This window comes from Artibeus jamaicensis, unplaced genomic scaffold (genome assembly GCF_021234435.1).
Source record: "Artibeus jamaicensis isolate MK-2021 breed Jamaican fruit bat unplaced genomic scaffold, CSHL_Jam_final scaffold_1283, whole genome shotgun sequence".
In the NCBI taxonomy this organism is placed as follows: Eukaryota; Metazoa; Chordata; class Mammalia; order Chiroptera; family Phyllostomidae; genus Artibeus; species Artibeus jamaicensis.
The window spans coordinates 11,714,523-11,742,174 of NW_026522028.1; the positions used below are offsets into that span (position 1 = coordinate 11,714,523).

At 38.1% G+C, this 27,652-nt stretch overlaps 1 protein-coding gene and 1 pseudogene across 7 annotated transcripts in view; one reads left to right on the plus strand and one right to left on the minus strand.

Annotated features, from left to right (window-relative positions):
* ZFX (zinc finger protein X-linked) overlaps nucleotides 1–25,507 on the minus strand; it is a 37,535-nt gene extending 12,028 nt beyond the window's left edge. The window contains exons 1-3 of one of the 7 annotated variants that reach the window (XM_037142938.2): nucleotides 25,404–25,507; nucleotides 8,757–8,845; nucleotides 5,271–5,840 (exon numbers count right to left, since the gene is read on the minus strand). In XM_037142938.2, the coding sequence (XP_036998833.1) occupies nucleotides 5,271–5,840; nucleotides 8,757–8,817 (631 nt within the window). In that variant the 5' untranslated portion in view covers nucleotides 8,818–8,845; nucleotides 25,404–25,507. Of the gene's footprint in view, nucleotides 1–5,270; nucleotides 5,841–7,449; nucleotides 7,506–8,756; nucleotides 8,847–9,028; nucleotides 9,119–21,058; nucleotides 23,699–23,749; nucleotides 24,284–24,889; nucleotides 25,246–25,403 lie in introns of those variants that run through there. The other 6 variants (XM_037142941.2, XM_037142936.2, XM_037142939.2 and 3 more) reach the window with 6 other exon arrangements.
* Nucleotides 15,539–16,213, plus strand: LOC119047491 (cleavage and polyadenylation specificity factor subunit 5-like; annotated as a pseudogene).
* Nucleotides 25,508–27,652: the final 2,145 nt, after the last annotated feature.

Genomic DNA, 27,652 nt, shown 5'->3' on the forward strand with positions numbered 1-27,652 from the left:
CTGAACTTAATGTTTTTATTTCCATTCATTTATGTTTCTGCAACTTTACTTTTAAAAATATATAGTTTATTGTAGAAATTATATAGCTTATATTAAGTATTTAAAAAGTACAAAAACTGTGCTCAAAATGTCACCAAATGGAATTATCGATAGAATTTACGGATCATTATTCAGACATTTCTATGCATAATTAGAAATAAAAGGGTGGAAGACAAAATGAAGAGGGTTTTTTTTTAGTGAAAATTGGGTAATGTGCTATTTTTAAACAAAAATTATTACATTAGAATTTACTCAGACTTTAATTCCATGATCAATCCCATTCCTTGGCTCTCCAATCCCTTGCCCCACCTCTCTTCATTTCATCATACTGCCTGGCTGAACCGAAACCTTGGCTAGATCCAATTTTCCTCTTTTGCCTCTGCACCAGTACCTATGTGACTAAATCGGGTTGGGAACACATACACGCGCTGATGGCTTCGCTTCAAATTCAGGAGCCTGAATGTGCAGTAGATCTTTTCTACTACTTTCCCCCTCTCCTGTTTTCCACGTTCTCCCCTCCACTATCATCTCCCCACCCTCTCTCTCTGATCTGTTTTTAAATTTTTTATTTATTGAGAAACACTGATTTGTTGTCTCACGTATTTGTACTTTCACTGACTGCTTCTTGTATGTGCCCTGATCACCACAGCCTTTGCGTATGGGGACAACGCCCTGACCGAGCTACCTAAGTCAGGGCTTATTGATGATCTTCACAAGAAATAATTGAAACAATCACAAGAGATAACCACCTACCCACCTATCAACTAAAGTGGTCTCTAACCATAGTAAAACCATCTGCACTCCTAGCTAAAGCCTCCTAACTCCCCATATGCCCTCCACTGGATAGATGGTTTTCCTTAGCAGAACAAACAAGCTATTCTCTCATCACCAAACGAAAACCCTTGATCCCATTTGTCTGCCACCTCCTTCTCTCCAATTCTTGTCATTCTATATCCTCTAAACTCACTTCAGTCAGGCCACTTCACCAAAATTGTTCAACAAAGTCATCCTTTCTCAGGCCTCATCTGAATTGTCCTAGCAGCACTTTCCCCACTTGGCTTCCAGGACCCAAGCTCTTGGTTTCCTCCTCCCCTTACTGGCCATGTTTCCTCGGTCTTTGCCAGATCCTATTTCTTCATGTTACAAACCCCAGAACTTAGTCCTTGGTCTTGGTTTATCCACAATCACTCCTTTGGTGATAGATCTCGTTCTGTCTTAAGACCTTAAATTTCATCTAGATGCTAACTACTCCCAATTTTGCATCTCCACTGTAGTCTTGTTTCCCAAAGCCAGACTTGTACATCTTTGATGTCTACCAGATATCTCACAATTAAGTCTCTGCTCTAATGTCATCTTCTTAGCAAACCCTGACCACATTTGTAACCTAAAACCGTTTTTATACACTTCTTCCCAAGCATGTATCACCTGTACGATATCACTTATTTATGTCTATGTACCTCTGCTAGAATATTACCTCCATGAAAGGCAGTATCGTGTTTTGCTCACTAATGTATCCCAAGTGCCTACAATACTGCCCAACGTACAGTAAAAGCACACAACATTCATTTGTTAAATATATAAATACTGATATTGAAGTAAATGTATTTCAAGTTCTTAACCCTCCAAAGATAATATAAAAAACATTGAGTCATACTTTGCTCATAATACATGAATTAATTTTAAATCCACTATTCTCACCTTACTTACTATGAAAGATGTGGAAATTAACACATTCACACACCTCTTCTTCCCAAGTATTTTATAGTTAGTTTTATATTAAGTTCACTCAATACTCACTACAAATCCTTTTATTACAACTTCTCCATTGTACAGTTCTTTTTATTGATTGATCCTTTGGTTTACTAAATGCATTATCACATAGAACAGTCAAAAAGGGCTAATGGATGCTACAGTCTGACTTCCTAAGTACTTCAAAATGTCAATTCATTAAGTTTTGGCTGGGTATAAAATTCCTAGGTTACATTTTCTCAGAATTTTGTAGACATTGTTCCCGTCTTTTGTGTGAGTATGCTCCCCTGAGTATCTGTGTGAATATGCCTATAATGTTTTGAAGTTCACTAAACATCATGATTATAACTGGGTGGTTTTATCATTGTCAATTTCTTGAAACAAAAGTTATCTTTATTTCAGAATTTCTTCCATTACATTTTTCTAGTTCATTGGTTCTTTCCTTCTTCTGTAATTTCTTACATTTGTCTGTCTTCTTTATCTATCCATCTTCTCCATAATCATTTTTCATCTTAGTTTTTTTAACCATGTCGTTTTTTCTAATTTCATAAAGCCCATTCCTTCTGCCCCTGGCTATAAACTGAGGCACATTTATTGTTATAGTTGCTTCCATGGTGGATTTTATCTTGATATTTTTATTTTTCTCTTCCGCTTCTTTCTGAATTTTGTCCGTTTACTTTCTATCAGCCTCTCTTGTCTTATAGTCTTTGAACCTTTGTATCTCTTCTTTGGGCTGTAAAAATGAAATTATATTGTTTGCAATTTCACTGAGACTATCAACCAGTACTAGTCAATAACACTTTCTGTAATGATGAAAATTTTTTTTAAGGTTTTATTTATTTTTAGAGAGAGGGGAAGGGAGGGAGAAAGAAGGGGAGAGAAACATCAATGTGTGGTTGCCTCTCAAGCATCCCCCCACTGGGGACCTGGCCCACAACCCAGGCATGTGCTCTGACTGACCAGGAATCGAACCAGCAAAGCCCTGGTTTGCAGGCCAGCATTCAATCCACTGAGCCACAACAGCCAGGGATAAAAGAAAGATGACTGTAAATAAAATTTTTTAATGAAAACTTCACAAGTCTGGACTCTAACACAAGCATCTAGTACAACTAGATGTCAACTGTTACTAAGGCAATGTCTGGGTTTTTTGGTGACTTTCTTGGAGGGTTGAACTTCCTTAAAGAATAATAAAGGCACCAGATGATGTACAGCTAAAGGCTAAATCAAAGTCATACATTTTACTCCTTAGCAACTAAGTTTAAAAAGACATGAAGGGCAGAAAATGGAAAGAGAAGTACTTCACCAGATCCTCATGCCTTTATAAAGCAGGGTGAACCCGATTCCCTACTTTCTCCAGCCTTGCCCCTGGGTTGCCTGGTCTTGTCATAGAAAATCTGACAGTATTTAAAAACAGCATTTTTATACTAAGTAGTGCATCTTACATAAAAACCTAAAAGACTCCCATCTCAGGTGGCCCCTCAATACAATTCAGCAATCTGTCTTGTAAGTTCTTAGCTTTCTGCCCTGGCCCACCCCGACAAAGGCTTTTCAACCCTTTGTCACCCACCATCTTTCAGCTTTCCACCAAACCTCTGCATATTCTTCTATATTAGCAGGTGAATTTGCTGCAGAGAAAATAGCTCCCTACATTCAAACAGTCCTTGTACTTTCTGTCTCTGGCTAATTTCCTCCTCCCAGGTAATGGCATGACCAGGTACCCCATCTCCCAAGGTAGAAACCTCAGGACCTTCTTGTTTTCTTTCTCCCTCAAATACTCACACCTACTCTATCTGTTACCAAATCTCATCCACTTTACCTCCTAATTACTCTCTCTTGAATCCAGCTCCCTTTCTCTGTCTCCGTTACTGTGAAGGTACTTAGGATCTTCTTTATTTCATAAGTGAACCATCTGAACTATTCTCTGCCACTAATCTCTCCCTTACCCATTATTATTCCATATTATGACCAGAATTATCTTCCTAAAATAAATTCAAACTGCAAACAGGATACCATATTTTCTCCTGTCAAACTGGTAAAAACTAAAAAGGAAAATACCTTGTTGGTCAGAGTGCAGGGAAATGGACATTATCATCGACTTCATCGGGAAAGTTATAGTAGGCATTATACTGAGGCACTATAACCAGATTTGTAAATGTGTATACCCTTTGATCCAGCAATTCTACTTCTAGAAATTTATTCTAAGGAATTAAACAGAAAGTGCACAAAGATATACACGTACATTGTAAAGTTCCCGTCATTTCCAGCAAAGGCCAGGACCTTTTTTACATACTACACCACTTGCCTAGAATGTCTCCCTCTCTCCCATGCCTTTCTTCATCTTGTAAAACTAGAACTTGTCCTTGAGTTTAAAGGTCAGCAACTCCATCCAGTCTCCATGGCAATTTAGACACATCTCTGCATCACAGGACAACCTCTTGTTCTCTCTCCCACAGTAGACAGTAACCTCTCCAAGGAAAATGGTTTCATGTATTTTTTTAATGTGGCACATACCCATACCTGCACTACCTACAATGTCTGACACACAGCAGGGGCCCAATAAACAACATGGTGAATGTTGGTGTTTTCTTCTTTACACAAAGACTTCTGTGATTTCTAAAATCTTACAGAACTTTTAAAAGGTATTTTTCCTAAAATGCTGGACTCCAATATATATTATTCTAAGTTCCTGTATTACATTAGGTAGTCAAGCAAAGAAATAGTCTTATGAATTTATATAAGCAAATGGTCAGTGGGTCTTTATTTGTTTGATGTTTAGTTCCTAAAGACCTAAGAGTTTCCACACTGGGTCAGAACTGTGGTCTATCCAAGTGAGGACTATATGTCTAAAAATGGTACCAAGAAATACCTGTAAGAAGACACAGCTATCCCCCCAGACATTAAGTTAAAACAGTTAGAGGTATGTTCCAAAACACCTTACTTTTCTCCAATAACCTAACATGAGTCCATCACACTTGAAATCGTGTTCTAGAATCACTTATGTTCCAGTGCTATGCCAGAGTTCTTCTCCATGCTATCTGTTATATAGTATTTTACATAACCACATAAGCATTACATAAGTAGTAAGTACATGCACATACAAGAATATAAGTAGTTTGGTTATACATCTTTTTCCAATATGAACTCCTTTTACGTTTCAATAGGGTTCCTAATTCTAATAAAGGCTGGTAACAGCCTGATCACATACTTCATGATTTCACAAAGTTCAGTTCTATTCCTTTCCGTCTTTGTCTTTCTAGACTGAAGAAATCTCATTTTTCTATTGCGTCCTTATAGAGAAATGACTTTATTCTGTACAACTTTGCTTTTCTTAATTTTGACTTATCTGACAGGCTCCAAGCTGAAACAACGCAGGAATGTCTATGAAATTTACTTTTATAGATGTAAAGAAAATTTCACCCCTGTAAGTTAGGAAAGACAGCCTTCAAAAATACCTTTGGCAATCACTGTACCCCAAGACTTACAGGAAATCATAAGGTAGTCCTCACAGTTGCTCTTGTCATCATCTTGCTGGTCCACAGGAATCCCATTGGCATCTATGACTGCTTCAGAGGCACAATCTGCTACCAATACTTCTTCTGAAACTACATCAGTTGTCAGAGGATCAGTGACGATTTCTGCCTCAACTACACTGTCATGAACCACATGCTCAACATGTCCAACATCAGACACATGTATAGAGTCACTTGTCAAGACGTGTTCTGGTATAGACATTGAGGCGGAAGTAATATCGGAAGCTAAAACATCATCTGGGACTGTGCAATGTTCTAAAGAAACTTCTTCAGTTACATCTGAGTCCAGCACTTGCTCAGGAATGATGACTGTCTCAGAGACATCTGCTTCTTCCATGATATCTGGGCACTGAACATCTTCTATAACAACATCCTCGATGACATCTTGGATTACAACTGAGTCTGGGTCATCAGGGACAAAGTTATGCACAGTTATGTCTGAATCCACAACATCTGAAACAAAAACGGTTTCTTGTACTTCCACAACAATTTGATCACCATCCATGTGTGCAGTATCAGCTCCTTAAAAAAGAAAAAATTAAAATCACAATTCCAGATAGGCATGCATGACTACCTCAATTAACATAAATGTTTATTTAATTTCTATCAGGAAAACAGACTAGCTTCTCAGTTTCCTCAAACATTCAGTTAGATTAAAGAAATAAAGAGGGAATCCATTCTTGAATCATATCAGAAATGAAAATTCTAATACAAGAACTTTTATACTCATCCCAAATCAATTAATAGATAAGGAAACAGGAAAACCAAGCAACTGAAGTAGTCACAGAAGAAAAATATTCATGAAAGTAAAATCCTTGGTTCACTAAAATTAAACCCATATGCATAGTTACTTAAGGGATGATAATAAAAATTAATAAGTAAAGCAACTTTAGGTGGCAAATACACCCTTTCCCTTCAGTATATGTATTTCATTTCTCTTCCATCTTGCTCCATCTTTCCCTCCTAAACTCATACTTTTTCTTCTTTCCCTGTCTCCCATGTATTTCTTATATTTCCCTTCCATTTTTTCCCCTCTCTCCCCCTTTGTCCTGGTACAATATCCCATGAATATCCTCCACTTATGACTATGGAAATTTAGACTATTATCCTCTGAATCTAGGATACAAAAGGATCAGGGCGTAAATAAAAGAGGGTAGAAGGCCACAGTCTTCTACCCTCTTAAAGAGGAAAGACAACTAACTGGTTAAGAAGCTCTGTGGATAGGTAAGATGAATAAAAGTGCAGCTGCTATGAAGCAATGGAAGGTGAAGTTAGTTGGAGCAGGGCCTGCCCCAACTTCACCAGGGTACTCTGCCTCCATCCAGCCTCCTTGCACTGCCCCATAACCCAATGCTCCAGGCAGTTCCTGAGAGTATAAGCAACCTACTCTAGTCCACTCTGCAGGTAAGAATGAAGGTAGAGGACTGAATCAATTAAAGTCCAATGAGATTAAATGACTTCACCAAGATCACACAGTTTGTATATATTATGGTATTCAGTAAATATTACACTGAATAAATGCCACAAGTGGGACTCCAAATCAGGTACCTTTGCCAAAAAACATATGTAAGATAAAACAAATCTGGTATCTTGGCTCCTGGTCCAGAGAAAAGCAAAGTTTTATATAAATCTTACCTAAAAAGCAATTCATTCAATTAGTGTTTCTGGATGTGACTCGGACCAGGGTGAGTCCAAGCAGCTGCCTAACTCAATGACTGTTTTTATCACTGGCCAGGCCCTCAGAGAGACACATGGCTTTGTTTTAACAAATACAAATGATCAACAAGGGCCAAAGAACCATTAAAAATGCAGGAAATCTTAAAGCCAATCAATATCTATTTTAGTTATATCTATAAATGTTTTATATCTATAAAAAAGTATGTTTGCTTTAATTTCTATAGCATTATACTTTTGTTTTCAATATTCTCAATACTAACACCAAGCAATAGAACACTGTAATCTCCATTTTGCAGACATAAAGATGAAAGCATTCAGTGGCAAGAGAAATAATCTAAACCAGAGAACAGGGTTTGGACACTTCTTAGTTTTGTGACATTGGGCAAGTCATTTAACCTCTGAGTTTAGGTTTCCTCATCAGTAAAATGAGGACAGTAGTTTCTGCCATGCATACCTCACAAGACTGTTGTGATGATCAAATGGGAAATGTATGGGAAGTGTTCTGAAAAACTGTAATGAGAGGTTTCATTATTATTAGGACAAATGAAAGTGGAGGCCCTGGCAGATTAAGTGACTTGCTCAAAGATAAACAAATACCATAAGCGTTAACAATCAGGGCTAAAGTGAAACAGCCCTTCAATCTACCACTTGGTCCATAACCCAGGCTTGCTTGTGGCAAGATTAAGCTAGCAAATACTATATGTTTTTCCTCAAAGAGCTTCATCTATCTTTCAAGCACATTAATTATAATTTTTGTTCTAATGATGAGAGTATTATTATAATTTTTCACTTATTATCGAATTGAAATTATCAAACTTGAGCCAAAAGACTAGCCCAAATCATTAAGAAAAGTACACATACCCCCTGCCACATACACTGGATTTCAAGATTACAGAAAAGTTAAAATCAAAAACCACTAACACTTAATTTCTTGATATAGTTATTCGCTACTTCTTGAATATACTGCAATATGACCACTTTAAGTCCAATGGAAAACTCATTATTAATATTATAAGGGTAGCTAGCTAGTATGATATAAAACCATCTTACATCATAAAACCTAGCATAATCACTTCACAATGTTACATAATTGGAACCATGGATAATCGAAAATTGTGAATATTTTTTTTCTATTTTCAGAACTTCATGAATTTCATTTTCCTATACAGTTTGGGAAGTGAGATAAGACTATCTTCCTGAGTCAAAAGGCTCCTCCTCTTGTCAACCTCTGAAAGAGACAGGGTCATAATAGCAGGATGGGGTCAGAATGCAGATGATCTTAGATTTATACTTTACCTACCGGGTAATAGAAAACAGAAAAATGACATGATCCACATGTTACTCTGTAATGAGTACTCTGGTTCGTGGGCTATATATAAGAGAGTAAGGGTGAGGAAAATAATTTAAAAGTCACTGCAGACTAGGAATGAGCTGATAGAGCCTGTCACGTGGTAGGAAGCAGATGTAAGCAAGAACATTTTAAAGAGAGAATAGGGCTTATAACTAGGCAAGATGAGAATAACTGAAGATAACACTGAGGTTTTGCTACTGCTGCTGTTACTGACAAGAATATCAGAGTTGGTTGTGAGGGAGCCAAATTTTTAAGGAGGGAAATAAAATGTTCACTTTAACATTTGTAGGCTTGCCAAGGTAACAACATACCTAAGAGTGAATATCAATGTGAGAGTCTCGCAATTTGTACACTTGATAACCAACTCCAAATCTGGTAGTTGGAAAGTGGAATAACCCAAGTAATTATACCTGTTGCACCAAAAAATGAGTTTGATTGTTGTGGTTGTAATTCAAGTCCATCTTCATCCATGGCCTTTAATTTTCATCAGTCACAGCTCCTAAATTAGGGAAAAAAGTATACAAAGTCTTAACTCTTTTTATAACATGCATTTAAAATGTCACATGATTTCAAAAGCATACCTATCTAAAATCAAATGGAACTTAATTGATCCCCAATGATATATGGGCATCTATGTGACAAGGCTGAAGGCAGATAAATCAAACACGTTAGCTTTGCCTACCAGGGGTGTCCAACCTTTTGGCGTCTCTAGGCCACCGTGGAAGAAGAGTTGTCTTGGGTCGCACATTCAATACACAAACACTAATGAAAACTGATGAGCAAAAAAAAAAAAAAAAAAAAGAAATAGCCCTGATAAACTTTTTGTCTGAGATAGTGCTTGCATACATCAGATGCACACATCTTGATGAATTTTGACACGTGCATAAACCTGTGTAACCACACTACCTAGATCAAGATACAGAACATTTCCAGCACCCCAGCACTCGTCTCCTCTCAGTGCATACACCTCACACTCCCGCAAAGGTAACTGGTTTCAACTTAAACACATTCAGTACTGGGGGTAAATTTCTGCACATCTTTCATATTACCTCTCTAAATTTAATATAGTCTGCTTTCAACCAATATATTAAAACATCAATAAAAACTCAAAGTGCACAATTATAGTAAACACCCTTTGGGATTTCTCTCTAACTTATAATGACATCTCTTAACTAACTCTCCAATCTAGAGAAGTAAATTCCCACAGTGTATTTATACTCTTCTGGCCATGCACTTGATTGGCACTAGTTATAAAATAGTAAAAATAAGTTCATCTTTGAGCACAATAAAATCAAAGTCCTATCCCTGAGAACTAAAACCATGAGCAAGGGTCACTAAGTCTCTATTTCTCCTGGTGGCTGAAATATAGAAGCTGAGGAAGGCCATTTTCCAACTTCGGCTTAGACTAGTGAGATAAAGTTTACAAATAAAAAGAGTCCAGTGAGTACCCTGATAGAGTAGAGGGAGCAGGGGAGGGAGGCTTAATCAATAAGCTTTTAGCTCCTGGTTCTAGACCTTTCTGAGGTCCAGCTACAGAACCTTATCTGCCTTCAGTCTTTGTAAGACATCCCAATGACTTTAACGCTCCCTTTTCTACTTACGCCAAAAACTTCCAACAAAAAGAACTTAGCCCATAAAACAATATACTACTTAATACTAATGACTGTTTGAAAAGAGCAGACATCAAGGATTGTGGTTTATTTGTGTTTTAAGTATTGCATAAACCTCCTCCCTTACTGGTTTCCTTATCTCTACTTTTTCACTTTTTAATCCAACCTAAATGGTACAATTAGACACATCTCTCTTTTATCCTTTATCATTTTTGTTGATGACATAAGCACTGCATGTCTCTTATTACTCTTTCAAATAACAGCTGTTTTTCTAATGTATCAGGTAGGTGATGTCACTTCTCTGTTTAAAAATGTTTAATGGCTCCCTGCTGCTGCCAAATAAAGTTGAAATTCCTGCCATCTTCTAAATTAAGGTTCCAAACTATCTTTCCATCATCTCTACCACCACATGCACACATTTCAACCGAACAAAAATGCCCAATGTCCCCGTAAGACCCCAAATCTGTATCTGGCTCAGGGTTTCTTCTACCTGAAACACCTTTCCCCTATCATCTTGCTTGAACCTTTCCCCCAAATCCTCTTCCCCACCAAAAGAAAACAGCTGAAAACCCCTCTCTCTCCCCTCTGAATTTCCACAGCAATTTATCTTTTCCTTTTTTTATGATTGTACTTGTTCTACTATAAATCATGGTTATTTATACATGCTTATTTTCAGATGCTAAACATGTGTGTGTGTGTGTGTATATATATCTATTCCTTAAAGAAATATCCACAAGAAACTCAATTAACATTAATAAATGGATTTTCAACATGTCAAGTAAGACATATTTTATTCATTTTTCCAAGACCATTATTTCATGTTATTTCTTCAAACTGCTCCAAATTAAAAGGACCAATGAAGAAAAAAAAAGTTTAACTGTGAAAAATAGAAAGGGTACGTGATGAGTAACTTGTCACTGCTCTCTCCCCACCAAAATCACCTCTGGGCATAATTATTTTTTCACCTTTAAAAAATGTAATTACAAGATGATAGCCATGAATTAAGCTTCTAGGTACAATGACATACTACTAACAAGAAATTGAGCCAATTAAGAAGGCAATAAATGTGATTCATTACGGTATTAAAAGCCCCTCTCTCCAATTTCCCTACATAAACCCAAGCCCATTAGGTCCAAGAATTCTCAACCCACAAACAGCTCCTTTTGTTGGCATTCATCCCCCCCTTAGCTTTTCTATAGGGGTTTGACAGATAATCAATACCATCAATTTTGGAATTCTCTCCTTCCTCAGTTTCTTCAAACTGAATTCTAGTTCTCTTCCCACCTTCCCAACTGCTGTTTACCCTGACTCCCCAAACCCATTATTGCAGCTTTATCCAGGGTGGTGCACTCAGCCCTTTTCTTTTCCGCTTTCTCTTTATTCCATGGTTTCAACTACCATTTACACAAAGATGATTCCCCAAATCCACATACTCAGGCTAGCACCTAACACTCCCACCAGACTGCTGAATATTTTCATCAGGATAAAGTCCTGCTTGCTTCATCTGACATGGCCACTATGGCCTCTTTCTTCTTCTCTCCTTACATTCAGTCAGGTTGTCAAACCTCCATTCCTTGTCCACAACTTCTCAGGAATGTATCCCTTTCTTTTTATTCCCACCACTTACTCTCAGCTTTGTATTTCCTGATTCCAGGGGGAAAAAGAACCTCTCAACTGGCTTTTCATTCCTTTCTGCCACTCCCACAACAAATGACTGGGAACCTTACTGTAAGGGCTGGTGCCACTCACTGAGATAGAACAAACCTCCAAAGCACTGCTTTGATCACAGCACACCCCTAATTAGAAAGCTTCAGCAGTTCCCCAATATTTGGTGTGCCCTAAAAAATTCACCCAAGCTCCATAACAGACTTATTTGCTATTATTCCCATCATTGCATATCATATCTATTTCCTAACAGATACTATGACCCAAATGGAGGGTGTTTCCTCATCTTATTTTGACTTAGGTGATTAGTAATTGTTCAACAGTTTTTACTGGTTAATTTTCCTTCTATTCTGTCACAATAAAAACTCAGTCAGGAAAAAACACATTTTGTACTTCCAAACAGAGATGACTATACTTCAGCTGTGTAACCAAACCCCTTTAGGGTCAGAAGTTAATTCGTCTGACAATCAGAATGAAACCAATGTTCTCACGATTTATCAATCCATGTTCATTACATAACATTCCACTGTATGTCATAATAATAACTTATCTCTTTGGATTACACTTCTTTTATTTTACAGTTAAATTTTTAAAAAACACTTTAGTAGCTTTTGTAGAGATTGTGAACAAATCTTTTTCATATGTTTCCTCTCAAGAAGTATTCTGACTTTAGCTGCAGGTGTAATGAAGTGGAGTGTTTGAAGTACTTGATCTGATCAAAGGATGAAGACAGTGTTTTGACATAATGTGAAGTGGAGATTAATTTGGACTACATTGTACCCAAAATAAACTAAATAAAACTGTCAGGGGAAAACTTTTTAAAAGAGTAGTTTCTGGCAAATGCAGTACATGATGAAGAAAGGTCGGTATTATCTTATTGAACGCCTTAATGAGCAATCTGTCTCCTATTAGGAAATCTTTCTGATAATGCATTAGAATTATGGGGTGTTTTTAGATTAAAGCATTCTCGCTTTCATGTTACTTTATTCAAGCTAGTATTTTCCCTAGTTTTCTTCTAGTAACTAGTTGTAAAAATCATGTATTGCAGCATTTATGGTTTTTAATTTTTTTAATATTCTTAAACTATGAAACTTCTTTAAATTACTGCCTTGCCAGATCACAAACACAGTAACGTGACTGATACTGATCCTACCCTTTCCTTCACCTACATAAACAACACACACTTCCTATTACTGTTTTTCCTAAATACATTACTTTGGATCTGTATGGTTCGGTAAACTCCATGCTGACATTAACAATGTTCTCTGTACATCTTGAACACTGGCAAGAATATAATAGCAGGCTTTTCAACAGCTATAAAATTTTTAAATTGAAAACTGCAGAGCCCCGGCCCAGTAGCTCAGTTGGTTAGGGCATTGTCCCCATACATCAAGGGCACATACAAGCGAATAAGTAAAACAAGTCAATCGCTTTCTCTCAAATCAATAAAATAAAAGTTTTTAGAGAATATTGCAAAATTATGGATTATTTATACATGGATCTTTTGCTAATATAGTTAGCAGTATGTTTTATACCTATAACAATCACTCCTTTAATAATTTAAAAGAAATAACAGGCTGGACAATGCAGGGGGCTGGTGTGTAGTACACCTGCTTCTTACATGACCAACAATGGGCATGCTCCAATGAATATCAGCTCGACTGAGTAATGGCAGCATCAATTCCATGATCATTCTCTGGAGCAAAGTCAGGGAGATAGCTAATCTATACCTAAATAAATAAAATCTGAACCTGGCTTATTTCAGGCATCTGGTGAAATTGTTATACACTACTAGATAATAACCTAAAAGGTGGGGAGAGACACAAATATACACAATGTGAAATGAGAAAGAAAAAAAATGGATACAGAAAAAATTAAAATCTTGTAAGACAATAGTCTGTAATTCTATGCTAGCACATTGAGGGGAAATGTAAGTTACCAGCATTAACTCAACGAGAGATTGAAAACCCAATCATGATTTTGGGGGTGGGGAGGGAAAGTTACCTGTTACCCATTCAAAAAGCTCCAGATTTTTCCCAAAGCTATCTGAACTATGCCATACACAGAGGAGGGAAGTTTTCTCAATTCCTTTTACAAAACTAGTTTACCATTTTTTAAAAACCTAACAAAAGTCATGTAACCAAACTACAAACCTGATTATGAATCCCATATTAAGAATTTGGCAATGTGATCCATCATGTAAAATACACACACACACCCCCTCTTGAACAAAGTATGGTTATTCTAGAATTCAAAGATGGAGCTTAATAATGGCCAAATTAACAGGTCAAAAAAGTAAAATCCTGATTTTTCTCAGTAGCTGATAAAAGTTGAAATTCAACATTTATTTTATTTAAATAAACTAGTCAAATTGAAATAGGTATTTTCTTAACAGTTAAAAACATACAACAGGAATGAAATACTAAGATATTCTACAGAAATGATGATCCTTGAAAACATTATGCTAAGTGAAAGAAGCCAGACAAAGAAGACCACAAATTGTAAGATTTCATTTATATGAAATGTCAGGAATAGACATATACATAAAGACAGAGTACATTAATGGTTGCTGGAGGGGGTTAAGGGAAATATGATGATGGGGGTAATTGCTAATGAGTACAGGGTTTCTTTTGGGGGTGGTAAAATTTTGTAATTAGTGGTGATGGTTACACAATGCTGAATCTACTAAAAACCACTGAACTGTGCATTTTTAAAGGGTGAATTCTATAAGATTTTTATCTCAATTAAGCTGTTAAAAATACACAGGTATATACAAATCTTAAACTGGTTCATGTTATGTTTTTATATAGGAATATGATGACAGTATGTATAAAACGACCTGTATTAAAACTAAGGTAAACCACTAAAAGTATTCCTTCTAAAGTAAAAATTAAAACAAGCATGCCTATTAACACTATTTTTTAAGACTACATAGAAACTGATAGTCAATGCAAGTAGGTGAGTAATGAAATACAAGATATAATTATTTGAAAAAAATTATACTTATGTATAATCTACGGAACCCAAGAGACTCAACTGAAAAATACAGTATGAATTTATAGTGTTAGTACAAAATCAATGTAATTGAAGACAAAAGCTTTCTTATATAACACTTAAGAATGAAAAACCCCATTGATAAGGATAATTTGAAAAACTACTGAGATTTTTTAAAATGGCAAATACTTATATAGATAAATCAATCTTACTTTTGAATATGTCATATCAGTGGTATCAATTCTCTTAATTAACCTCTACAGAGAATCAAAATGCCACTACATTTTTGTTGTAAATCAATTGACCTTATACATGTAGGTTTGCTTTCAGACTCTATTCCATTCCATAGCTCAATCTGACTTTGCATTCACTGTTTTAATCACTATAACTTTATAATAAGCTTTGATATGATGGTATAAGTCTCCCAACTTATTTTTCCTAGATTCTGTTTGCTATTCCTGGCCATCTGCATTTCCATATAAATTTGAGAACTCGGCTATCCAAAAAGAGTCTTTTAAAAATTTTTACTGAATTTACTAGAGTGACATTGGTTAATAATATCCTGTTGGGGTTTTGATTGGGATTGGACTGAATTTCTACATATCAAAACTGACATCTTTGCAATATTATAATACTTTCAATCAATAAACATATCCCTCCCCATAAATCTAGTTCACCTCTCTTAGTTACGTTTTTATTAAAGGTCTTAATATATTTTTAAATTTAGTTCAAGACATGGAATGATCTCTGACCTTATTATAAATTTCAATGGCTTTTAAACCTGATTTTTAGTCCTCTTCGCGCTCTCATGTTAAATGGCAGGCAGTGGTTGCTGGGTGAGACGCAAATAACGGCTGCCGCACCACACAGGGCACAGTCTTCCTCCGTCTCCCCCTTTCCGCTGGCCGCCAGAGCTTGCCAGCATGTCTGTGGTGCTACCCAATCGCTCACAGACTGGCTGGCTCTGGAGGGAGGAGGGGTCAAGCAGTTGGGCAAGTACTGCAGCAGACTAAGCTGCTCACCTTGGAGGGCACCATCAATCCGTACCCTCATACCAATCACACATTTGGTACAAAAGAGCCCCTTTATGAGAAGGATAGCTCTGTTGTAGCCAGATTTCAGCACATGGGGGAATTTTGATAAAACTAGAATGAGGACAGTAGAGGGGGTTCTGATTGTATAAGAGTACTGGCTACTCCATGTGTTAACTGCTATAGCTTGGAAAAATTTTCTTCAAACTACCTGGTGGTGAACTAACCCAGGAGATGAAGTTAAAGGACTAACAGAGATAATGACAGAGATACTAGGTCATCAAGATGGAGTCCTGTAAAACTGCATCATTGATGACTGTACTGGTAACTGGTAGAGAACAAATTTTGAACCTCCTGGGTATCCATATACTCCTGCACATATTACAAAACTGAAGGAACATAAGTTGTTTTTGGTTCAACTTCCAGGGAAAGCCTTGTTTCCAATCCCTAAAATTACAAGCTGGTAACTGCACCATCATTTGAATTGTATGACATGAACCAGGATACAGACCCATTAATTCTAGTCTCCCTCAGCTTTTCAGCAGGTTTTATTTTATATACAACTGAATTCCTGCACAATGGAGAAGTAAAAGAAGCTGCCTCTACAGCTTCTATGTAGAACACAGCTCTACATAGTATAGAATAAACGTGGCAGAAAAGAGTTTTTGTGTTATACCTCTTTACCTCTTTCCCAACCCCTAAACTGCCACCTGCTTTCTATTGTTTGACTAGTAAAGTTGATATGAAGAACTAAAGAGTGGTGTAAACAAATGCACAATGTTTAATTTGCTTTTGATTCTACTCATACATTGTTATGCATTAAAGACTTCTAAAAAAATTAACAATTTTTAAATTGTTGTTAGTATAGAGAAAAATAATTCATTTCTGCACATCAATGTACCCCAATTATAATGCAATAAAATGAGAAATAAACGTCATAGAAGTAACAGAAAAATATCCTATAAATTTTAAACAAAGTTCTAAATAATTCAATGGGTGACAGAAAAATTATGAAAAAAATCACAATATATTTAGTGCTAAATAAAAATCGCTTCATATCAAAATCACCACATCCAGCCCTGGCTGATGTGACTGAGTGGATTGACTGCCAGCCTGAGAACCAAAGGGTTACAGGTTCAATTCCCAGTCAGATCACAAGCCTGGGTTGTAGGCCAAGTCCCCAGTTGGGGGTATGTGACAGATGACTGCATACTGGTATTTTTCTCCCTCCCTTCCCCTCTCTCTAAAAATAACTAAATAAAATCTTTACAGAAAAAATCACCACATCGTTTATAGTTCATGGTAAATGTACAGTTTTAAAGGCACATACTATATAAGAGTAGAAATTAAATATTAATGAGGTAAACCGCCAACATAAAAATTTTAAATGTTAGAATAAATGCAAATAGAAGAGAAGTATTACCAAATGAAAAGAAACAGAAAGGGGAAATAAGAACTACTTGAAAAGTCTTAATAATATAGCCCAAGTTACTGATAGTCCTGATCACAAATAAAGGAACAAATTAATCAAATTAGATATTTTAAAGTCATGACAGAGACCTGTATCTTATATCAATATATTTGAAAATTTGTATTTTTCTAAAATATTAATTTTATATAAATAACAAAAAAATCAAGAAAAGCCAAAAAGACTTACCACCATGAAAGAAAAGTAATAAATAAAAAAACCCCAAAAAACAAAAAAACAGGCAGTTTCACAGATGAATTCTAACTTTCAAGACATAGATTATCTCTTTTAAATACAACTTCTTTTAAAATGAAGAAACAATCCCAGTTCATCTTATGAAGTTAGCATAACCTTGTTTATTACCAAAATAATACAAAGCCTACATGAAAAAGGAAAAGTACATGGCATAGAATGCCAATATTCAGGGAATCCAAAGATAATTTAAAATACAAAATATAAGGCATCCAGTCAAAATGACAGACTAAAACTAATACAATATTGAATATCAATTGTAATTTTAACTTTAAAAAAAAAATTAAGAGAATTTATTAATGCAATTCATCAGACCAATAGAATTGCAAATGCGGGGCCCTGGCTGGTGTAGCTCAGTGGATTGAGCTCGGGCCTGCGAACCAGACAATCGCGGTTCGATTCCCAGTCAGGGCACATGCCTGGGTTGCAGGCCGGTTCCCTGCAGGCCAGTTCCCAGCAGGGGATGCGCAAAGGGCAACCATACATTGATGTTTCGCTCCCTTTCTCCTTCCCTTCCCCTCTAAAGATAAATAAATAATTTTTTTAAAAAGTTTAAAAAAAAATTGCAAATGCGCTGAAAAATCAATTCCTGTTCAGAATGAAAATTCTAATAAGCAGAGACTATAAACTAATAAATGACATCTACTCCCCTCCAAAAAAGACCCCACTAGAATATCATACTTAGTGATAAAATATTAGAAGCACTCCATTAAAGTACCTAGACCAGGATATCTGTTACCAATGCTTTTATTCAACACTGTGCTAGAAATGTTAGTGAATGCAATGTTAAGAAAAGAAACAAACAGGAGGCAAAAGAAATGGAAAATAAAGCTTCATTATTCACACACCACTACTTAGAAAATACAGAAGAATTATAAAGCATTACTCTCACATTTCATTAATTCTAAAGATATCATCAATTGTAACTTGCATTCTTATTTTAGATACAAATAAAAACACTGCCAATTAAAGTAATGCCATACTTCATCTAAAATTTTCGTTTTACACAGAGATAATTCTTTTAGACTTAATTAGACATTTTAATCATATCTTGTGCATATAGAAAGAAAAAAAGAAGAAATTGGTGGGGTACTCCTGAAACTTCACATTCAGGGCCCTACTATGGCTTACTTTTTACTCAAAGCTATTCAATCTTTCCTAACAATATTGCCCTCTGCCAAGAGTGTTGGTGATGCAGCATTTCTTAAAATGTTCCATCATCATCTTGGGGATTTTCTTTTTGGTCACACACCCACTTTGCCATTTCTTCTCCCTTCAGTTGTATTGTTTGGCATGAAATAACAGAACAATGAGCCCTGGCTGGTGTGGCTCAGTGGACTGAGTGCCAGCCTGCAAACCAAAGGGTCGCCAGTTCGATTCACAGTCAGGGCACATGCCTGGGTTGCTGGCCATGTTCCCAGTGCAGGGACGCATGAGAGACAACTGCACATTGATGTTTCTCTCCCTCTCAGAAAGTTCTCTCTCCCTCCCCCCTCTCTAAAAATAAGTAAATTGTATCTTTAAAATTAAAAAAATAGAATAACAGAACAATGCACATACTTACTTAAGTGATGACAAAATGAAGAGTGTTGACTGAGTTTGTTCATGTCTAGGCAATAACTATATCATGACTGTTGCCCAAACAATACTGATTATATAAGACACCTTCAATTCAAGATCTATTTTTATTTCAGAGATATTAAAATGTAAGGGGGTAAATGCATCTCAGAATTTATGAAATACAGTTGATATGAGAGTTCAGCAAGGTTAATGTCAATACATTTAAGTCCACAATGTTCCCTATATACATCAGCGAAAACTAAATAAAAAATCCTATTCACAACAAAAATTACACAGTATTTTGCAAAAATTTAATGAAAGTTGTGCAAGAGCTTTTCTAAAAGGCAGTGGAGTATGCTCAGATTCAAATCCCAGCTCTACTACTTAGCATATATCCATCTGTATCTATATATTTATTCTATAAATTTGATGCAAATGTAAGAAAAGTCCAACAGTTTTGCATAAAAATTGACACTGACCCAAAAATAAAGTTTTTAAAACCTGACAAAAACACATATTAAGATTTAATTATAAAATTATCAATATTAAGTCAGAGTGGTATAGTACATATACTCAACCAATGAAACTAGAAAAGAGAAACTAGAAACAGATATGTGTATGTGAGAATATGATAAACCTCAGGAGTTGCATTATGAATCAGAGGGGAGAAAGGCTAACTACTTGGCAAATCCACATTAAAAAGATAGATTCCTACATCACACAATAGAGGAAAAAAGTTCCAGATGAATTAATGACCTAAATATGAAAAAAGCACAGTATTATTATAACCTTGGGGTAAGGAAAAAAACATAAACTGTAAATGAAAAAAAACTGAGAAAACTCACTACCTTCACACTGAGAAGTCTACACACACACACACACACACACACACACACAATTCCATAAACTAAAAAAATAAGCCACAGACTAGGAAATGGTATTTTCAGTGTGTATAATGATAAATCATTAGTATCCAGAATATAAAAATATCCATAAGCCAATGAGAAAAAGGCAACAATCGAACAGAAAAATGGACCAAGAGGAAAAGCTCACCCTCACAAGTAATCTAAGATACACAAAATGAAATCAGCCCCGAGATACCATTTATATACAACAGATTGGAATACATGAAGTGTAAATGTAAAATATAAAACAATGCCACCCTTTTCACTAATTTTTATGAAAAGTAGTTTTTTTTAAGTAAGTTATTTATGTTTATATACAGTGGGCTTATTTTTTATGAATTTAAAAATATTTTTTAATGTCTCGAATTTAATTTCTAATGTAAATATCTATAGGTAGAACCCACATAAACAAAAACTCTTTGGGGTCTCAGTCTTAAGACTGTGAAAGGGTCCTGAGACCAAGAAGTCTGAAAACTTGGTACATACGTAATAAGATAGTGATTACTTCTGGCAAAGACAAGACAAAAAATGGAATGAGGAGCATTTTTTACATGGATTTATGAGATTTTCTTTCTTTAAACAAACAAAAATGTTAAGAATCAAATATATAATAAAATACTAAGATCTGTTAAATCTGGGTAATACTTGCTCTCTGAAATATTTGTAATTCTGAAATATTTCATAACTTAAATTAGACCTCCCTTTGGGCAATTATAGTTACAAGATACTTGGATTTTATTAAAAATTGTTTAGAAAAATAGTTTCACAGGAGTAAGAATACACTGGCTATATTAACCCCAAAGAGATAATCAAGCAGTAAAAGTGGGGTAGGGATTATTCAACTCATGTAGTATACCCCTGATCAACTGACTAGATGCTTGAATAGTTGAAAACTATTCAAATACATAAAACTCTGAACCCAATAACTGAAATAATTGTTTTCAGAGATAATGACCACATGCCAGGCACTGCTTAGAGACAAGAATAAAACTGTTTCTACATTCAGTGTTTAGAAAAGATGGCAAAAATATAAACACAGTTAAAATATAATAGACTAAATGCTAAGTTAAAGCTCTCCACATTGCTACATAAGACAGAGAAGAAAGAATGAGCCTGGGAAACATAATGATGCCATTAAGAGAAAGAAAGCTAGAAGCAGCTGTCGTTTTAGGAACTCTGGGTTAAAGAAAAATTTTTTCCAATAAATAGTTTTGGGCATCTACTTACTATGTGTCAGACAAATTTGCTTTCAGCCACGTTGAGACAATCGGACACCTGGGTGAAGTTGGTCAGTAGGCAGCTGAAAATGCTAGAGGAGAAACTAAAAGAGAGGATGGGCATGGTATGAAACACAGAAACCAGGGGAGAAGATTTGAGAAAAGAGGATGAAGGACTGGCCCTGAGGGAAATCTCATGATAGAAGACAGAGAAGGCACAGAGTTTCTGAAACAGAATATTTTTATATGACACACCCAGTAACATGCTGTGGAACAGTTTACTCAATTTAGGAATAAGTAGGATGAAAAGAAATAAAAGTATTGGAGAAAGAAAAAAGACAGGTGAGGTTTCCCACACGATGTGCAAACCTAAGAATGTTGATAAGGGGAGGGACAGGCACCAGCGGAGACAGAGGGCAATGATGCAATCGGCAGATTCACTGACTGAGCTCTGTCCTTTGGGACGGGTGGGGTACACAAGCAGAAGCAGCTGGGCCTGAAGAAGGCCAATTCTTCCTGCAGCGAAAAACAGGAGGGAGGAAAGCCGAGGTAGAGGCAGAGAAGAGCATGACGTGGAAGGAAGAAAATGCAAATGCTTAGATCAGATGATCATCTATGCTTCTGACTTAAGTAAAAGATTAGATAGGTAATCTCTGCTACAGCTGAGGGTTTCAAGGACGGGTTTAGGAGTTTCAGAGTAAAAAGGTCTGGAATCTCCAGTGCACACAAACACAGATAATAAAATCAAGGCCATCAGTCACAATACAAATACAGACGGGTTAGAAAGAAAGCATTTACAAAAAGCAATGTGGAAAAAACTGTTTTGATGTACTGTGAACATGTTTTTTAAAAAGGAAACTTGCAGCTATCTGAAACATCTGTATAACTTAAAAACTAACACCTCATTTACCCAAGATGACAGGGAAATAAGGTTTCCTTTCCTTCCGTCAGTTTTCCAGATCAAAGTCCATCCTGTCACGCAAAGAACATTTTATACATAACTGTTTGGGGTAGAAATCCTTCTAAACTATGCACTTCCCTGTCTTCTTTGTTATACAACTTGAGTTTAACAATCTTTATCTTGAATATCCACTCTTACCGTGCTAAAACATCTACTAATGCTACACCGTGTGTGCAATACAATTCTCTTTTGAGTTTTCTTATGTCTTCCCCAGCTGTCAAGATGGAAAGCAACTGGTTCTTCTAAGCGTACATTTATTCATACCACCTCGACAACCCACTCTGCCTTAGCAATGTGGTTGCAATGGGCCTCCTAACAATGCACTGTTTCTTAAACGTCTCTTAACCGTGGCCCTTTATGACAGCCATGAGAATCCCCAGTTCCCTCCTGTCCTCTCCTGGAGAGTAAATGCTCTGACCTGTCACAGTCTAGGAATGGACTGTGAATACTTATGTTTTATATCATAAAATGATAGGATACACATTCCCCACAGGCAGATCTATAACAGAGAGAGATTAATCAGAACATGAGGAGGCTTTGCTTAGCAAACATCCTTAGGTATTTTCTCAAACAAAAAGTTGGTTACTCTCAAGAGGGGTAAGAACAGAGGTTGCAAAGGACCATGTGAAGGCTGCTGCCTTTTTAGTAACCGGCTCTTCTAACCTACTTCTCAAACGTGACTTCCTAAAAAATTACCATGAAGAAAACTTACAGGTTCATTCCTCATTTTTGTAAAGTAATCCATGGCGCTAGCCCTATTTTTCACCTGGTGAATGAAAAGTTAGAAACCCCTCCCTATTTGTTTACTAGAGAAATTATAGTAACTGAACAAAAGGTTATTTGGAATAAGTTAGAATAGAAAAAAGGAGCAGTTATCTACCTAGCATATATGGATCATCGAAAGAGTAGCAAAATTAACTTCTGAACATTCTTCATCATCATTCCAGTAGTGAAAACACTAATGAGCTTACTACTCTCATTATTTTTCAACTTTGAAACTTTTCCCAGTCTAATGGAACTACTAAGTAAATATAACGTCCAGCTCAGGTGGGTCCTAACCTTGCTAATTGAGGGCTCCCCAGCCTCCCCCATCGAGTATAAGACTTTCAACCTGGCAAACAAGCTCTTCCACCATCCACCTTTTCTGGCCAGAATTCCCACCTCTCCCCTACCTACACCACCTATTCCAGCCAAAATGTAAATGCTTATTGTTTTCCAAAGAACGTTCAACCTTGAAATGCCCTTTCCCCACCTCCACCACTGCCCAACGAAGTCCTACCCATCCTTCAGACCTCAAAATGTCAGGAACACTCCCCTGATGCTCAAAAACAAACAAAAAAAAAACACACAAAAACTTGCCTTCCTCTGGAACCTCAATAATTTGTTGAACCTTTCTCGCAGCACTTCACCTCGTCTCATTTACCACTTAAACAACGAACTTCTAGCAGCCACACTGCATTACAAGAACCGTTTTAATCGTTCTTAGCACCCAAAACGATGCACTGCTAACACTGGGCGGCAAGTTTACAGTTGTTGTACGGTATGTAATCAAAAGAACTTTAAGGGATGGAATTAAACCTTCGAATTTTCCAAATCAAATAAAGAATCCTAAATACCATGACAAAAAAAATACTGCACCACATTGTTATCCTTCAATTAGAAATTTAAAAACTTTCTGCCCGTTCCTTACTCCAAAAAAAGGTAAATACTATCAACAGATCACTAATAGCTTAAATGCACCTTTTCAAGAAAGTTGTTTCCAAATAAATGGGTTCAAACGACTCCTTCAAAATGTTATTCCTCCGTTTCTGTGCTCTGCAATTTGCATTTTTTTCCCTATTGGCTAAAAGGGTGCTGAGAACTTCTTTCCTATCAAATTGTATTTCTATTGCTTTATTTAGAAACTGGAGAAGGCAGTGATTGGTGGAAAACAACCGCATCAAGGGCATCCTAACAGCCACGTATGACTTTGCTTGACTAATAACATGTCGTGGGGTGCCCCTTGCCGCGATGAGCCCAGATGTTTGGGCCAGAGCGAGGTAAAGGCGCGGGGCTGGGGGCGCTAAGGGACGAGATGGCAAAGCGCCTAGCAGGCGAGGATGGCTGCCTGCCGCAGTTCAGTTAATATGCAGCGGAAGCAACAGCCCATCACAGGGCTGAGCGAAGCAGGGCAGGAAGGTGGCGCTGCCGCCGAGAGCCTGGAGCCCATCATGGCGGCAAGGGCAATGGCCGCCGTGGGGAGCGAGCACGCCCCCTCCGCGCGTACACGCTGCCGTGGCGAGCCTCCGGGGCCCGTCACCGGAGCCGCCGCTGCCGCCGCCGCCGCCGCAACCGCAGCCCGCTCTCCGACCCCCCCTCACGGGCTGTAGCGGAATTTTCTCTTCCGACACCGCCTTCAAGATGGCGGCTCCCCCTCCCGGCAACCCCTTCAATCGTCCCCTGCAGCAGGCGCGGAGCCGTCGCCATCTTGTCCCCCGTCCCTCCCCCCCCCCCTCGCCGATATTTACATAGCGAAAATCGGCCCGGTCGGCCTGCGGCCTTCACCTCACGCCTGCAGCCTTAGCCACCTGGCCAGGCCTCGCCCTCGCGCAGTGCCCCGGGCTGGCCGCGGCATCGACTGGAGGCCCTGCAACCGCCTCCCGGGCCACCGCGCGACCCTCCCCCAATCCCCGCCCGTTCACAGAGCGCGCCTCCGCGGCCGCTCGGGGCAGCTGGGCTCCTCCCCGGGCCTAACTGCGGCCTCCTCGGGGCCTGCTCCGCGCCATACGCCACGCCGCTTGGCCTAGCGCGGAAGGGGGCCTCGCGGGCCGCCGACCAGGCCGGGACCAGGCCGCTGCACCCACGCTAGGCCCCGCGGCCGCGGCGAAACCCGGAACTCACCGGACGGACGTGCGGGCGGGCGGCGACGGTGGCGGGTGCTGCAGGCCGGCCTTTCTCTGGAGCACTGGGCCGGGCTCCGGCTGGTGGGGCGGGCGGAGGGAGGGAGGAGGGGCCGAGCTCGGAGCTGACAAAAAGCGGCCCAGCTCCCCGGCACGGGCCCGCCGTCAGCACGTCACGTCACCGCCCGGGAGAGAGACCCAGGAAAATGCGGAAGGGTAGTTAGGCCCCCTCCTCCGCCCGGTGGGTCCCTCTGGATCCCTGGGTCGGCGCCGCTTACGCCCCACTACCGGGAAACCTAGTGGCCTTGCTGCGGCGGGGTCTCCGGCGGCCGGAGTCACCGTGACAGCGCCCCCCTTCTTTCCACCTCCGCGCTCCCGCCCGTCGCCGCCGCTACACGCGCGCGGCTGCCACCGCCTCGGCCGTAAAGCCCGCGCGGGGCCCGACCCGGCCGGGCCGCCCCCCACCATGTCCCGTTGGGCCGCGGCCGCCCCCCGGGCCCTCCCCGGAGACCTACCGCCTGTCCGCGCCCGTTCTGGGCCAGGCGCCTGCTCGAGTTGTTTGCAGGCCCTCAGACCCCCGCCTGCAGTAAATGTGTTTTCTTCATCCCCGTGGCTGGAGAAGATAAATTTAGCAACCCCCGCCGTCCCCTGCTTTCGCTAAAAAAAAAAAAAAAAAAAAAAAAATCTTTGAAATAAAATGAAAATGGGCTTCCCAGTCTAAGTGGGTACGTGGGCAAGAGGAGGGGGAAGATGATCCTAGAGCAACTATACCAAACGGTTTATTATTTTTTTAAAATAAGCATTCGGCCAGAAAGCCTAACTGATTTTATTAGTTTGCGGGGGCGGGGAAAAAATGAGGAAAAGGGTTACATTTTGAAACTGGTTTCGCACATCGCAATGAACAGGAATTTTCAACGTATATTTTCTCTATACCTATATTTCAGAATTTGGGAGCCTAAGAAATGGAAGTCTTGTGTAATTGTTTCATAAAACATCAATTTTTCAAATTCTCAGAGAGAGGTTGAATTGGATATGGCTGGTTTTTGGGTTTGGGTATTTTTTGTTTTGTTTTGTTTTGTTTTTTTACAAATTTAAGCCTCTTAAAGTTGAGACTGAAAGGAAAACACGTATTTGATTACACAAAGCATTTATCAAACCCAAAATGCGCATTTTGCGTTTCAGTAGTTTAAATTTTTAGGCTCTTTCCATACTGAACTTGGGACTCAAACTACGTTTATAAGTTACTTGTTAAATGGTAAATAGCGTGGTCTTTAATCAGGAAGGCATGCTTTACTCTTCAGTTACCTATATCTTAGATAAAAACATTTTAAACAGTACAGAACATAAAAGTTTTAAAGCAAAGAGCATACTGGTGTGAAATGTTTTTAAATACAGAAGCCATAGATTTTAGTTTCCTGTCATAACTTTTTAAAGCTCTTAAATGCAAGTTGTCCTTTCCCTCAGCCATCTTACTAACCAAAGGTACAATAAGAAGAAATCTCTGATAATGTACTGGGTGGTCATTTTCCTCTCAAGGCTTCGGCTCTGATTTTTTTTCTTCAAGTGAATAAATTTCCTTTCCAAAATGCTAAATGACAATGTCTTCATCATTTATAGACAACCCGATCAGGGTATGATCTAGACTTTACTCACAGAAAGGTAAACACAACTGAGAAAAAAATGAGACCTACTTTGTATACTCACACTAACATAATTTTAAAAAACTGATTACCGGCATTTAAGTACTTAACAAGACCCTCTCTTTAATGGTGTGGTATGTCAAGAAGGGGATCTCAACATCCATGAACACAAAAACCTAATGTCAGCATTCTTGTTAGTTCTCCCATAATTACTGTCAAATACTAATAAGTCTACCAGTATAAAGCACTTAAGAAAAGTGTCAATGAACACAAATGAAAAAAAAAAATATTTCCTCAACTTAAAAGACCAGAAGCAGTTTTGATACTTTTAAAGAGCGGTTTGCCATTCCTTTTCGTGCATAAAGATTGTTAACTTTGATGGGAAACAAGGAAAGGAAAGCCTATTTCTATTAATTACATTAGATAAACTTTTATTGAAGTCCAATAAAAATATTCTATAGATCATTATACAAATGAAGTCAACTATACGGTTTTTTTTCTGAGTTTTCAAAAAATGGAAAGTAACTTCAAATCCATTTATGACAGGCTATAAAGAGCAGTGTACCACAAAAATCATTTTACTAGAAATACCCTTAACACAAAGTACTCATGATAAGTGAAGGAACAAACGAAGTGTGAACAGCAGAGATCAGAAATCATTCAATGTTATGGTATAATATAAAATATAGTGTATGAAAATATTCACAATAGGACCTTGAAAACACCTAAGATCACTGAAAGCATTTGGTGATGGAAGCACCGGGTGGTTAACCCAACACCTTGCACTTAAAGGACCTGCTACAACCTATCTTGCATTGATGCTTCATTCATTGTTTTGGTATTAAAGACCTATAGAATTCTGGGCACAGGGAATGGAAAGATGTGGTGCTTGCCCTTGGGGAACTCGGAATAAGGAGGTTGCCTGTGGCAGAATAAAAACATTCTTAAGTGCTTTCATTTTCTCAAATAACCACAATAAAGGGAAATTTGATTTAGGGAGATTGAGAGCAGAACATTTCAAAGCATATGCTGTGAATACAAAATAGATGGTTTCAAAGCAATCAAAGGGATTTTGGTTATGTGCTAAAATTTATTTGTTCCTTCAGAGCTGTTAATGTATATCG